Source organism: Callorhinus ursinus, unplaced genomic scaffold (assembly GCF_003265705.2).
Source record: "Callorhinus ursinus isolate GAN/ISIS: 27379988/994484 unplaced genomic scaffold, GSC_fseal_2.0 scaffold2, whole genome shotgun sequence".
NCBI classification, from domain to species: Eukaryota; Metazoa; Chordata; class Mammalia; order Carnivora; family Otariidae; genus Callorhinus; species Callorhinus ursinus.
The window spans coordinates 94,229,001-94,243,689 of NW_027397064.1; the positions used below are offsets into that span (position 1 = coordinate 94,229,001).

The following is a 14,689-nucleotide window of genomic DNA, read 5'->3' on the forward strand; positions in this document are numbered from 1 at the left end:
CCATTTCCAGACCCACTCTGCTGGCAGAATGGGGAAATAAATAATCAGCGTCCCGGCCTGAGAGAGATTCCTCCAGGGGGTGGCCCAAGCGCACGAGGGTGAAGAGGGGCAAAGCTTATGAAGCTCTTTCCACAGGATTCTCCCCAAGGACTGAGGGGACAGGGGTGGCAACGTGCGGGGTTGAGGGCGGGGACGCAGAGACTCCCGCACCACCTGCTGGAAGGCTCGGCTCCAAGGAAGGCGAACTTAGCACCGTGGCGTCCCGGGAGCACTTAAGGTGGGTCGCTTGACTGAGGCGGGGGAATGGGGCGGGGGCTTAAAAGAGGGGCCCCGGGCAGCCTGAGACTGAGTCCTGGGCTGTGAAGGCGCTGCACAGGAGAGGACACGGGAGTATGTACTAATAATCCGTGACTTTAAGGCGATGAAGCTGCCGGGCCTTCTGGAGAAAGGGGATAGAGGAGAGCAATTTCCTTCTTCACCCCGATTTGCTTTCCGGTGGGAACTCGCGACAGTTGTCCCCGGGCACCGCCCTGTCCTAGGCTAGGCTACCGTCGCGGTGTCACTGCACCCTCCAGCTGTGCGCGCAGGCGGGGGAAGGAGGGCTGCTCGAGGCAAACGCGCGGGTCAGAGCAGGGTCCTCACTACACCCCGCCCACCCTGCCGCAGCTGAAGCCAAGCCTGGTCTTGAACCAGGGGCTTCTCGGAGAAAAACAAAAAGACGCAGCTGCACCGGCCACCCCAGAGAGCCTGCAGGTGTGCAACTTTGCCAGGCGCACGCGAGCACGTCCCCCTCCAGCCAGCCGCCCCCGGCTCGGGGCTCCCGCTGCCAGCCTCGCGGCAACCTCAGCCGAGTGGGCAGCCCCGGGGGACGCAGGGCCCAGCTGAGCACGCAGTCTTTCGACCCCACTTCGCAGGTCCCGCAGTCAGCGCCCGGCCAGTCCCCGCGGCACCTGCTGCGCCCTCCTCGCGCTTTCCCAATCCCCAGCCTCCCAACCTCGGGAAACTACACTCTCCCTCTCCCCCTGGCGTCCCTGTCCTGGGGACGTGCGGAGGCGGGAGACGAGGGCGATAGGAAGGGGGGTGGGGACGTGAAAAGACGGTCCCAGCCTTCCTCGCCCGCCACCCCCACCCCAACTCGGCAGCCGTCACGTGGTGCCTGGAGTGGGAGGTGGGGAGAAGAGGCGAGACTTTTTTGGGTGCTCCGGCTCGCCAGTAGTTCCTCCAGTTCTCAGCCGCCAACTCCGGAGACGCCGCGCTCTGCCCGGGAGCGCCAGCGGGAGGAGCGGCGACCCGCAGCCGGGAGCCCGGGCACGGGCGATGCTGGCGCCGCCGGCGGCACCTGCAGCTCCTTTTGGCGGCGGCGGTGGCCTCGGCGGCAGGAGCGCGGGCCCAAGCAGCCTCGGCAGCCACAGCCGCTGCGGCCCGGGCAGCCTCCGCCGCGGTCGCCGCCTCTGATGCGCCTGCCCTCTCCCGGCTCCGCGTTCCGGGAGGATGTGGGTCCTCGGCATCGCAGCAACTTTTTGCGGATTGTTCTTGCTTCAAGGTAAGAAAACGAAAAGGCCAGCAGCCCCGCCAGGCGCGCACACCCCATCTACCCGCCCGCCCCTTCGCCCCCCCTCCCCCGGGCACCCACCTCCGGGCCCGCGCTGCGCAGGGGTTGCCCAGCGGGAGTTTGGCGGCGGCGACTGGTACTGGTGCCCAGGGGCGCTAGATGGGAAAGTCTCCAAGTCCCGCGCTGCAGGAGGAGAGGCGGGAGCGGCGGATTTGCGGGACTCGAGCTGCAGATGCTCGGGCTTGCGCGGTTGGGAGAGGAAGCAGAGGTGGGGAGGAGGGAGGGTCTGAGCGGTGCTGGGGCCTCGCGGAGGGAGAGGGGGCGATGAAGCCCCCGACCCCAACAAGTTACCAGGCGTTTCCAGGAACCGGTGGGAGTGGCGCCGCAGACAGGTGAGCGGCGCGCTGGGCAGCCTGTGGCCGGGGCGCTCCGGAGCTGGGTTGCCGCGCTTAGAGCGCAATCGACGTGGAGATGGGAGAAAGCGCGGGGTCCGGGGCTTGTCTGTCCGGGAGCATGGGGAGTTAGGTCTAGACAGGAGCTCCTAGATCCGAGCAGAGCAGCCAGGCTGGGGCGATGAGAAGTGCGAAAATGTCTCACTCCTCCCAGGTGAGCGAACGGCTCTCGAACGAGCGCTGCAGAGCCGGGACTCCGACCGGGGACCCTAGCCAAACGGTTGCCCTGAAAGCCAGGAAGAAATGGTGGTTGTGTCGCGGCTCGGGGTGCGCGCGCGCACACAGACACACACACACGCCCCTTGTACACGCTGTGGTCCCCTCTGCTGCTGCGGGGACTGTCCCGAAGGAAGGCCGGGGACTCGCGGCGCTTCAGCACTTGGCGCCCGACACTGCCTCCTGGGTTCCTGGGTGGTCGCGTTAAGGAGCCTCGGAGCCACAGCACAGGAACGCTGACGACAGAAATTAAAACTAAAAAGGCGTCTGCGAATGCAATCGCGAATGGTGCCAAAATAGTAATTAAGTAATTTGTAACCAATTAACAATTAGGCAGATCCTGTGCTGTAGATTGGAGCTGAAGCTTGTCTCTGGAGCTACTTGTGTACCCGTCCTTTCAACTTCCGTGGGGGAAAGGCCAGGCGCGCTGTAGGACGGGCGCTTTATTTCTGGAGCATTTGGTCCAGGGGTCTCAGGCAGAATTCAACTGAATCCTGCGGGACCCTCGGTGTCCGCGCCGCCCCCTGCCGGCTTCAGCCACAGCCGCCTTACATGGAGACCCCCGGGTCGCCGAGCCCAAGAACGCCAGGGATCGGGATCCGTGGCTGGCTGGGGCCGAGGAGGGTCGCGGTTTCCGGTGTGGTCTCTGTGGGGGCTGGATCTGACCCCGACTGCGTCTGTCGCCCCAGGCTTTGCGCTGCAAATCCAGTGTTATCAGTGTGAAGAATTCCAGCTGAACAACGACTGCTCCTCCCCCGAGTTCATCGTGAATTGCACGGTCAATGTTCAAGACATGTGTCAGAAAGAAGTGATGGAGCAAAGTGCAGGTAAGAACCCGGTAGCCCCCACCCCTCTCCAGCCTCAGCCAGGGGTAGGAGTTGGAGGTGGGAGGGGGGGGCATTACATTACAGGAAAAGGGACTGACTTTGATTTAATGCACACACACTGGTTATCACAGATTTACAGTGCTGGCAAAATGAAGAGTTCCAAGTTACTTTAATCTCATTAGAGTTAATTACCAGGGCTTCTCCCCAAGGGACTCAGGAGGGACATGCATTTAAATTAGTGGCTCTTCTCTTTTTATTTACTCCCCTCACCTCCCTCTGCTAAAAGCTGACCAGGAGGCTGGAAAATATATGGATAACCAGCTCTGCTTGGGCAACTAGACAGTAGCCTGTGAGCAATGTCAGCCTGAAATATGAAGCCACTTGAAGTTCCCAGAGGTCAGAGCTTGAAAAATGTGTTTTGTCATAGAGCCACACCATATTTCTTAGAAGAACACTACAGGATCTTTATTTAATTTCAGAGCTACTGCATCAAATTCCGGGCACCAATTGCCAAGATTGTTCAAAGGAATGTAGTTCCCAGCCCCACAAGCTTAGCTGCTGGCTGGCTGATGAGAGGTGCTGGGCTCTCTGCAGAGAAGGGGGTCTTGGGAGAGCAAACCTCACTTAACTCCAGCTGACCAGAGTCTTCTCCCTGACCTGGACCTCCCCAGCCCCTCCCAATAGTCTTACCAGACATCAGAGTCCCCTACAAGTGCACCTGAAACTTGGGGGAAATGGGTGGAACTCTAGCTTCAGTTCCAAGGTCAAACCCATCAAGGGAGACCTTGCCCTTTTCAGGATAATAAAAATAGGGGCAATAGCATCATGTGGTGACTGATGTGGATTGAACCCAAGTGCTTCCTCCCCCTTGAGTTTGCTGAACTGTGGGGCCCACAGAGCTTTTGGTTGAAGGGATTAAATCTGTGAAGTGATTCTCTTAATCCACTAGCAAATGAATGGCTCCAGTTTTCAAGGCAGCATCTTGGAAAAGTAGTTTCTTGTCAGGGAGGGGCCTGGACATGCCCTGTTGCCAAGCACAGGGATATTGGAGGAGCAGAGAGTCAGCTCATCACTGTGCCATGATGCGGTGTGCTTGCGCGGTTTTAAAAGCTGTTCCTTATAGGTCATTGGGCGTGGTTTCTTTCCACCAAAATCGCTCTTTGGGGAAGTCTGAGACCGAATTGCTCTCAAGAATAACTTGTCCCAAGAAAAGCAGCACACGTTGTTTTGTCATTTGTCCTGGGATTCGGTCTATTACAAGAGCCAAACAAAATTTAGTGACGATACTGTAGCTAAGATTGACAGCTATGATTTTGATGAGTTGTTTCTTTTTTCCTTGTGTTTCATTCCTGAGCATTTTACCTGAGCAAAAGTTTGCCTTCTTACCAGAGGAACTGCTGTGACTTCAGTTGGAATCATTCTGAACTCTTTAGTGTTTTTTGTTTTTGTTTTCAAATATTTGCAGCTTTCTTCCAGGCGGTAGTTTAGAGCCGGAAAAAAATAAGGATAAACTGTGGACACATTAGGAACTTCCTCGGGATCCTCTAGGCCACTGCTTATCTGGGTATCATGGTTTATCCTCTGGGATATGGTTGAGACAAGGAGAGGAAAAGATATGAACCAAACTACAGCCAAATGAGGTGTCCTTTTTCAGAGAGAGATTTCTTCCTCTCTAGAAGTGTATGTAAGATAAATACCACACACTCCATTTTCCAAGTGCTGTTTTTCTTCTTGCTTTATTCTCTCCTCCAAATAATGTAAAAAAGGCAGAGCACGCATTATAATGCCGATCCTATCTATGGGAACGTTTAGCACCCAGTCTCTAAGCGCCAGGCCTGAAGTTGCTCTTCACTGGATCAAGATGGGCACCTTCTCTCCAAACTAGGCTCCTCCAGCCATATGTCAGAGGCCAGAGGGTGGACAGTGAGTGAAATAATAAAGCAACCCCAATTGTGAAGTCTGAAAAACAGAAACAGTTGATGGACTCCAAGGAAAGTCCTGTTAGAAGGGGAGGGACACACCTTCTAAGCCTGAATTCAGTAGAAGTCAGCCAAATGCACATTCCTGCGTCAGAAGAACAGTGCCTGGGGTGTGCTACTCCCAAGGCACTTCCATTTTCATCCCCATGCAGTGGTGAGACCAGTCAATGTAAGTGACTCTTAACCCTCTTCGTGCTGGCAGGGATGGGAGAGCCAAACTAAGGTTTGACCAGACGTGACCACAGGCAGTGCAGTCATCACAGTCGTAAGGGTGTGCATGCCCTGCGTGGCAGGTCCTTTCTTGGGTGCTCTCTGTGGAGCAGCTCATGAAATCTGGTAGTCTTCTTTTGCACCCCTTATTCCCCCAGGCCTCAATCCCCCAGCATTTAATTCTGTAGGGGTAGTTTTTCCACTCTAGGGGAAAAAAAAAAGTCACACCTGTTACATGCTCCTATTAAGAACCAAAGTCAGAATTACTTTCATTGGATCAGTAACCAATTGTTCTGAGAATCTTAGTGCATTAGATCTGAAAGGGCCCAGTGACTCAGAGTTAAGGGTGCAGATCAGAATCATCCTGGAAGTTTTGTTGCGATCCACATGCCTCCCCTCACCCTTGAAGAAGCAAGCCAGTTCACTAAGTCTGTGAAGTACTGCGCGTGGGTCCTTTCGAAGCTCCCCGAGTGACTCTGGGGTGCCCTGAATCTGGACTGACTTTTTTGGGTTCTAGAGGAGGGAGACCAGGGCCAGAAAAGTTACACACCTGGTCCACATCCACCAGCTGATATTACCAAGAGGCACCCGCTTTCCTGAGCCAGCACCTTATATAGTAAAACCTGCCACCAGGTTTGCCTGAAAAGAGAATTCAGGCAGAGTGCTAAAGATTTAGATGGTCTTCATGTCCAGCATATTCACTTTAAAGGCTTAGTGAACTGGGTGATTGGACAGGCCACGAAATGGATATTAAATGAGTATGAGAACCAGCCAGTAGGATTTTTGAAGCCTAGTGCTATATGGACTGGCATTTTTCATAAGTCTAGGAAAAGCATGGTTTTAAGAGACTAAGAGATTTTAATGAACCAAGCAAGTTTGACATTAAGCAGTGATGAAAGGCATTCTCTTTCCAAAAAAATACCAGCGATGCAGTATGCTCAGGCCTTTAGTTAGTCCTTTCTGGATTAAGTCTGCACACTCAGCGCTTATGAATTTTGAGGCAGGTACATTTAATTTTCAATTGGGAAGTACATTTAAAATTAACCTTTACCTATTCCCCAGAGTGGCATTCCTATCAGGTGCGGAGATTATTTCCCGCTGCTCTTTTTCCCCTTGGTCATTTCTGGAGTAATAAGGCACTGGGCTCTGGGGAAGGGAAGCCTTCTTTCATTGTACTTACTAATTGATTATTTAAATGTTTGCATAACAGATGACTTGTTCTCACAAGTTTTGCTCTTAATGAGTTAGCTTCTACTTACCAGCACCCTTGATAATGACATTTCTTTTGCTCTTGCTTATCACGGCACTCCTAAAAATATTTCAAATATTCTCATTTCAGAATAGAAGCTCCCCCCATATGAATTTTTAAACCAGGATATAAAGAATGTGAATTTGCATTTGTTTGACAGTGCAATCTTGTAATTAGAGTTTTTCCTCTTGACTAGATACAGTGAAAGGGGCATAATTTAATTTTTATAGACTAGCCAATTTCTGCCCTAAGTAAAATATCGCTCTGTCAGTGAGCAAAATGTTACAGGTTCTCCTAAACCTTATTTAAAAGTTAAATGCAGTATATTGAGAGAAAGTTCATGGTCTGAATCAGTAACCTAATCGATCTCTTCACCCATCCTTTGCAACATGCATTAATCTATTTGTCTGTTTTGCAATACAAGAGTTACTGATTTATATGCCACGTTGTATCTACATTATGGCTGTATAAGTAATGGCAGTTTTCCTTTTGGATTAGTTAGTTGCCCATTAAGTTGGGCAGGGATGGTTCCATGCCTTGGATAGGTTAATTTTATGCCTTATTTTCTTATGAGCTAAATAAGGGATAGCAAGTGAGGACCTGATGTCCCCAGGACAGTCAGTCATCCGCGGTGAGGCTATGGTTAGCTTCCCATTTGCACTATCTTTTCTTGTGTGTATGCACTGCTGAATTTCACCACAATTTAAAATAATAGGCTCTAGTTTGTCCTTGGGGTAGACTTGGCAGGAAGCAGGGTTAGTTCTGCTAATCAATATTATTATAGCACAGTTCCTTTATACATGGATTCATTTATTTAACGTGCACATATGCATGTGTGTGCACCCAGATACACACACAGTGGCACATCCACGTATGTGTGTAGCTTTTTACATTTTTGCCTATATTCGTTTGCATGTGCACCTATAAGATTCATGTCAGAAAAATAAAAATGTTGAGCCTTCCTCCTTTGCAGACATTCAGATCATAACTTACTTAATCTATCTTCTACTGTAGGCACAAAGACATTTTCTAACGTTTTTTCCCAGAACAGTTTCATTAAGAGCACCAGTAGTAGCTGATGATCTTCCAACGTCCCCCGTCTGCCCCATATCTTTTTTTCTCCTACCTCTTCTCTCCCGGCATCTCCTGGATCCCACCTACAGTCCTTACTTTCTCACCCTTAAATCCATTTTGAATCCATCACACGTGCTACGGACTGTCCTCTTAGAACGAAGCGAAGAAACAAGTCCAAAACAAATAACCCTATTTGACTTTTGCTAAGGAGACCGCCCCCCGCCCCCGGTTGTAAAACTTTAAAATCAAAAAGATTCGGATGCCAAGAAAGATATCCTCAGATGTTAACACAGCCCTGCTCTAAAGGTTTCCGTGTCCAACTCGATCAAGCTGTGAATTACACAGGGAAAGATTCCGTGCAGTGCATGTCAGTATCACCACCTCCATTCCAGCAGGCCACTAAAAGAACACCTCTCTCTTCGGGGCGAGACATTTTGCCAGTTTGTTCAGTTAGTCCTCAAGAAGCATCCATCTTTTTCAGGTGGCAGGCAGAGCTGGCTGCTGAGGAAGTATTCGGAGAGTAAATATCAGGTGTCATGAGTCCCTTGGACTCCCCAGTAAGTGAAGCATTTGTTTATGTTAACTTTCCAGCTGAACAAGCAGCCAGTGTGGACCTCCCATCTCCGTAGATAAAATGTTTGAAGATTGATCCAGCGGTCCCATAACACTAATTCCTCCCACTACAATTTCATGAAAGCTTCCATCATTGATGGTTTTCCTAATGAGTTTAAACAGAGAGGCTTCAAAGCTGGGGAGATTTCCCAAGTGAAAAATGGAACAGAGTATGAAAACAAAACACACCGTTTCCTTTGAACTTTGGAAAGGAACTCTTCCCTTATATATTCCGGAAACAAAAAGGGTCTGGATCTGCAGCCTGCTTCCTCCCTTTCTCCCTCTCCCTCCACCCTTGCTTTCTTTCCTTCTTGCCTGCCTTCCGCCCTTTCTTCCTCTCACTCTTCCTCCCCCACTTTCTTTTTTCTTTCAAACTTCTAGAATGATTGAATGACTTAGGTTCTAATGCCCAAATCTGGCAAAGGTTTATTCGCGCGCTATGCAGAAAGACCCCAACCCGTTTTTAGTACTTGAGTGAGAAGGGCACTCAGCTCCGTTGGGAGAGAGAGCGCCCATGTTCCTGGCTCCCCGCACTTGGTAACTTTAAAGAAGTTACTTAATGTCCCACAGGCTGGGCTTCCTTCCCTGCAAAATGTAGAAATAGGCTACCTGTTTTCTGGTGAGACACAAGACGGTGAGAAATGCTGTCCGCATAACCACCTTTAGGAATCAATCCTAAAAGGAGAAATCTGCCAGAATGCTCACCAGGAGTTGATTCATCTACTGTCTGTACCTGCCTCTGAGGACCGGCCCAGGTATCTTAGCCTAGGTTACTTTGCACACAGTTTCCTCAGACTGAGAGAGTCCTTGAATGTAACCTTGAACTCCTTCCAGTAGGATTCTCATAATTAGCCTAAAAGGTTCACAGTGAGATAACATCCTAACTTGATAGTTGGTAAATCTGAGATGCAGAGAGGTTGAGCAATCTGCTTAAGACCACACAGCCACTGGGACTGAAATTCAAGTCCTCTCCCTTCCCTAGAATTCTTTCCATTATTATAATGCCATCTTTTTTTGCGTTCTTTAATAACAATTTTTGAGATATAATCTAGGTTCCATAAAATTCACCCTCTTAAAGTGTACAGTTCAGTGGTTTCTAATATATTCAGAGTTGTAAGTATAGTCTAATTCCAGATATTTAATTCCAAAACATTTTCATCACCCCAAAAAGAAACCTTGTGCCTATTAGCAGTCACTAATCTGGGCACCACTAATCTACTTTCTGTCTCTATGGATTTGCCTATTCTGGACATTTCATATAGATGGAACCGTGGAATATGTGGCCCTTTGTGACTGGCTTCTTTTGCTTAGGGTAATATTTTTTTAAAATTCATCCATTTCACATCTCATTTTGAGATGTCTTCCTTCCTGCTCGTACAGGGGCCTGAAGGGAAAGCTCAGGTTTGGAAAAAGGCCTAAATTACGGAGGGGATGAGAATGGGGTGGGAATGGGGTGTGCTTGTGAACTTGAAACTCCATGGACTGATTGGCCAATTTGCTGAGCCGAACTAAAAAACCTGTGCCAAGAGCAAGTCATTCCAGCGAGTGGTAGGGCAAAGGAGTGCCCGTTCATCAAGCATCGATGGGCCAAGCCCTGGGCTTTCCATCCACTGCCATCTATTAAAGACTTAATCTGCTTCTCCAGGAGGGGATCTTAAATTGGTTGATGTTAACCACAAGAATCCTCAGGCACCTGGATGAGCTATTCCTACTGCCCGGAGCTCGCTCTTCGATGCTAGCTGCCCGTCCCAACATCTGGCATCACTGATAGGCCAGGGATCTCAGGAATCGTGCACCTTGTGGGCTAGAAGAGATCTTAGTTTATCACTTTACAGAGGAGAAGAAAGGAGTTTTCTTCCCTGAGGCCTTAAACATCTTGAGCAGTCCATTTCCTTTTCTTCCCTTGAGAAAGCTTGAGGGTAGAGCTGGTTGAGACTTATTCTGGGGAGGGATTTTGATGAAGGAGATGGGATTCTGGCATGATTAGGTCATCCACAACCAATACTCGGGGAGCATGGGCAAGTCTGGCCTTTTTCTCCCCAACCAAATCACTTATTACAGCTTCTGTGGAAGCAGAATTATGTACTCCTTTAAAAGTGGGAAATCTCTTTTTTTTCTCTGTTATTCCCTCAAAAACTAAGCTGGATTCTTCCTTACCCACAGTTTTCATTGTGGTGGAAGTGATGGTATTTTGGGGAGAGGAGAATCGGGCTGGTTGAAGAACAATATCTTTCCTCCCCTGGGCATTCTACAAAAGGCCTTGTCTATAATGTAGGAGCTTCAACCAAATCTGTGAGGAATCAGTCAGCAAATAAACCAAAGAATGATGACAGATGCCATGAATTCTTTCTCTCCAGGTAAACTTTGTGGCCACATTGTGATCCAGGAGCTGTTTTCACAGGCCAGAGCCCCAGGGCATGTTCTCTTACTAATACTTTGCTCCCAGTCTTCCTATTGCCTCCACCGGGGTACAAAGCAAAGCAGGAGATGAACTGAATTAAGTGCTTCAGATAAGGTGAAACCACAGAGAGCTTCTAATAAATTGCTTTTTTAAAGGAATGCATTTAAATAGAACAAAGCAGTGATGGTTCACGACATTGATGTCGAGCTTTATGACTTTGCAAACCGTGAGAGAGGGATCCAGATGCAAAAGTGATGAAGTGTTGTATTATTTTAAGGAAGTTGTGATACTTGGTCCAGTGCATTTCATTTCTCACTGGACATGGACAATAGCTTTTTATGTTTTTCTATTTCTTGGACTTGTTGGCGGGAGCAGAGGCATGATTGGAGACAGTGCCAGAGGCGGGTGGCACCAGGCGCGCAGCACGTGGCGCTCCGCCCACTGTGGCCCGTGCGTGCAGTGCTGGGCATGAATACGAACGTGCAGAGCAGTTTACAATGCCCTCCGCCGGGGCTTCTTCAAAGAGCATCTGCGGAAGCAGGTGTATTCAGTGACACCGGGCTGTGGGTTTTATGCACTGTTTTATTGCTTATGCAAAATCTAGCAAACCACTTGGGCCTCCTGTAACTTCAGAGAATCTGTTCAGAAATAACAAGAGGCCGGGCAGGTTGACTAGTTTTCCACCCAGTGAAGACATCCAGACTGGGAGTGCAAAGAGATCCGGGCTTCAAAGCCAACCCGGATTCTTGGGAGAATTTCCACGGCCTTCCGAGGGAAAGGCAGCCGGTGGGTGGAGGCACACCTGGAGAGTGAAGAGTTAGCTAACTTTCTCTGAAAGGTCAAACAGCTTTCTACTCAGCCTGTCACTTGCTGTTGGAAGGGAGGAAAGAATAAAGCAAGGCAGAAGCAGACGTTTTACATAAGTGGATTAAGATCTAGAGAGACTCAACCAAGCCCTGTAGAAACTGGATCTGGGTGGAAAAGCCAGCCAGGGCTCCTGCTTACATGTGGCTGTGGAGAAGCATTTGAGACTTGACCTTCCTCGTGTAGGTGAAGACCGGAGATGACACAAGGATCTTCTGACAATTTTATCTTTGTTCAGCGTTCTGTAGCTAGCAGTTTGCCTGGCACCAGAACCTTTCTGTGTTTTAAAGCATCTTTTCCTAATCCAACTGAACTACAGCTTTATGCTCTAGAGCCATTCATGGTTTTCATTTCTGGATACAAGGCTCCTGAAAGGACGCTGTGCTCATCAACCTCGCTTACTTCCCCCCACCTTCCTCCTCCTCCTCTCTCTCTCTCACACACACACACAAACACACACACTTAGACTTGCTCACGGGTATGCAGACACGCAATAAATATTTGCTGAATGAATGTACTTGAACAAATCAAGTTTCAAGCAAAACCAGATAAACTGATTGGCATTTAAGAAATATTAGACCAGAAATGAAGGAGCTTAAATCTCTAGCATAAGAAGAAAACTAGAGCAAAGGTAGCTTTAATATACTGTTTGCTTTTCAGTTAGACTAGAAAAAGCCAACTGATGCCTATTCGTCATAGTTGTCATTTAAGGAACAACTCTAAAGTGTAATACACCCCAGTTTTTCTAGTTTGTCAGCTCGCTTTCAAGGCCCATCTAGCTGTGCCCTGCACAGGAGTATACACCTCCACCTATAACATCCAGCTAGCTTGGTAGTCCAGCCAGCAGGGGACAGGACACCACCTAGCCAATCCGGTCAGCTGGAGGTTTATGTTATTTGGAACTCGGTGCACCGCGGAGATCTGTCTTGGTTGTGAAATTCCTAAGGGAGAAAGTACCCCCCCTCCCCCACACAGTCACATGCCTGTACTCCCCCAGCAGACCTCTGCCCCCCACCTGCAGGCCTCTCTCACACAGGGGATGCAGCTTGAAATACAAATGGGTATGCTCCCCCAGAGAGAAGCCATCCAGAAGACTTTGAGCCAGGGGACATACTTCTAAATGAGTTAGTCTGGGAAAACTAAACCACGGAGGGAAGCAGGAATATGGAAAAAAGACCATGGTTTTGCTCTCCTGCTGTCTCACGCTTACACTATTCCACTGAGCTCTAGAGCCAACTAATTATATTGTTGCCCTGTTTATTGAATGTCATTAATAGCCTTGTCATGAAACCTGAGTGCCATTCTCAAAGAAGCTCTGGCTGGAACAGCTCCCAGGCCTCAAGAAGCACTGAGCTTTCCCCCCATTAAGACTAATGGTACACGCTTCAACAGGGAACAAACAGCCATCACCGCCCGTAGATTCATGTGTACTCTTGCCTGCACTCCAGACCTCACCTTCTGGGTCCCTTAACAATGCTTTTGGCGGCAAGTAACAAGGACTGAAGCCATAAAGACGTTTGTTGTTTACCCAACAAGGTAGCCCAGCCATCGTTGGTCCTGGGGTGGTTCCTACTGCTTAGTGTGCCATCAAAGCCAGCTTCTCTCCATCTGCCTTCTCACTTTCTAAGCATGTTGGCTTTCTGCTCTAAGACTTGTTGCCTCTTGGTCACAAGGTGGCTGCTGTGTTCAAGTTAAAGGGAAGTATAGCATCAGGAGCTTTGATCTTCGGCTTTTCCTTTTAATAAGAAAAAGAAAGCTCTCCCGAAGGTCCCCAAGAGAATCCTGCTTATTTTCCATTGGTCAGAACGGGGTCTCAGGGCCACTACTTGCTGTAAGGAAGATGGCATGGTAGGTTTAGGTGGTCAGCTGTAGTGTCTGCCAAATCACCTTTTGAGGAAACCATGCACAAAATTGGAAAATCCACGCACAGGAGGATTTTCCTAGGAGCCCCTGGAGAAAGAACAGGGATAGTTCCCTCTCCTCAACATCACCTTCTCTTTTGCCTAAACTGAACACTGAAATGCACTGTCAAAGGACCTTCATCCTAAATCACTGTCACATCTTGGAAAGGGAAGGAAATGCATACACAAGTGTCCTGAAGTTTAATTCAAGATGTCTGTGACATTCCAGAATTTGGGTTCACTGAATGCTGAGATGTGAGAGTATAATTACGTGTTAGTGCGAGGATATTTTCTACGGAAGAGAATGCCATGTTCTGGCAACAGGTACAAGGGGCAGTTTGGGTTAAAGACTTAGACGTTCTTGGCTCATTCCATCTGGAGCCATTATGCCACCAGCGACACTCTTTTTCCTTCATTTGGGTGAATTTTTGTGCAAGAAACTGATGATTCAAGTTTATGTCCCTCTGTGTTAATCTTACCCTTTCAGAACAATAATCGGAAGGACTTCAAGGTTTAAAATGCAGGAGCACAGTTTCGTAAATAACTGAAGGGCACTGTTAATACTGAGATAATAAGTCATAAATATCTAGTCTCTCAATCCCCCATGGCAAACAGGGGAACAAAGACACCAGCTGAGGGAAAGCAAGTGACTGTGCAGAAACCTTCCTGGCTCAGAAAGTTATAAACGATCAGACAAGTCCAAATCTAATGTGAAGCCAAAGTAAAACCAACAATTGGCATCATATATTATGGGTTGGTTCCTTGCTTGCTGTAATTAAGTTGGCATCAGTGGTTAACAGCCTTGAAAATTAAACTCAACAGAACTTTTGAAAAGGGTAATCAAAGGCTTCTGAATAATGAAGTTAACACATCCCTGTTATAAGGAAAAAGAATGTTCTTGCGGCATCTTGTTTCATATCTATTTTGTGGTAGTGATGGTGGTTTTAACAGACACGCTGATTTTCACCCTCGGGGTCACTGCAGCTCCTTCCCATTACTGTCACTTTCCAGTCCTCCCAGCACGGCTGGGAGGGACATGGCGTCAGTATGCATGTGCAGTGTAGAACTTGGCACTTGCCTTGTTTTTGTTTTTGGGGTTTTTTTGTTTTGTTTGTTTTTTTGGCCTTTTGAAATAGGTTGTTTAGCATTCTTGTTTGGTTTCTGTGGCCATCTGTAGCGCAAATGGAGGGGTTTCTTTGGCTTTTTAAAATATTCACGTTCATGGCACAGGGGAAGCACTTAAGAGCCAGAACACAAAATTGTCCAGAAAAGAACTACCTTCTGGGTTTTCTTCTTTCTTTATGCTTGATAAGCGGTGCCCATCATGGCAGTAATGAGGCACAAATATAGAT

The 14,689-nt window shown here is 48.6% G+C and overlaps 1 protein-coding gene across 1 annotated transcript in view; it reads left to right on the plus strand.

Moving 5' to 3' along the window:
• The first annotated feature begins 1,340 nt into the window (after positions 1–1,340).
• The window catches only part of LYPD1 (LY6/PLAUR domain containing 1), a 50,372-nt gene continuing 37,023 nt past the window's right edge, over positions 1,341–14,689 (plus strand). Inside the window, exons 1-2 of the mRNA XM_025857150.2 lie at positions 1,341–1,543; positions 2,910–3,047. Of these exons, the coding sequence (XP_025712935.1) occupies positions 1,492–1,543; positions 2,910–3,047 (190 nt within the window). The 5' untranslated portion in view covers positions 1,341–1,491. The remainder of the gene's footprint in view (positions 1,544–2,909; positions 3,048–14,689) is intronic.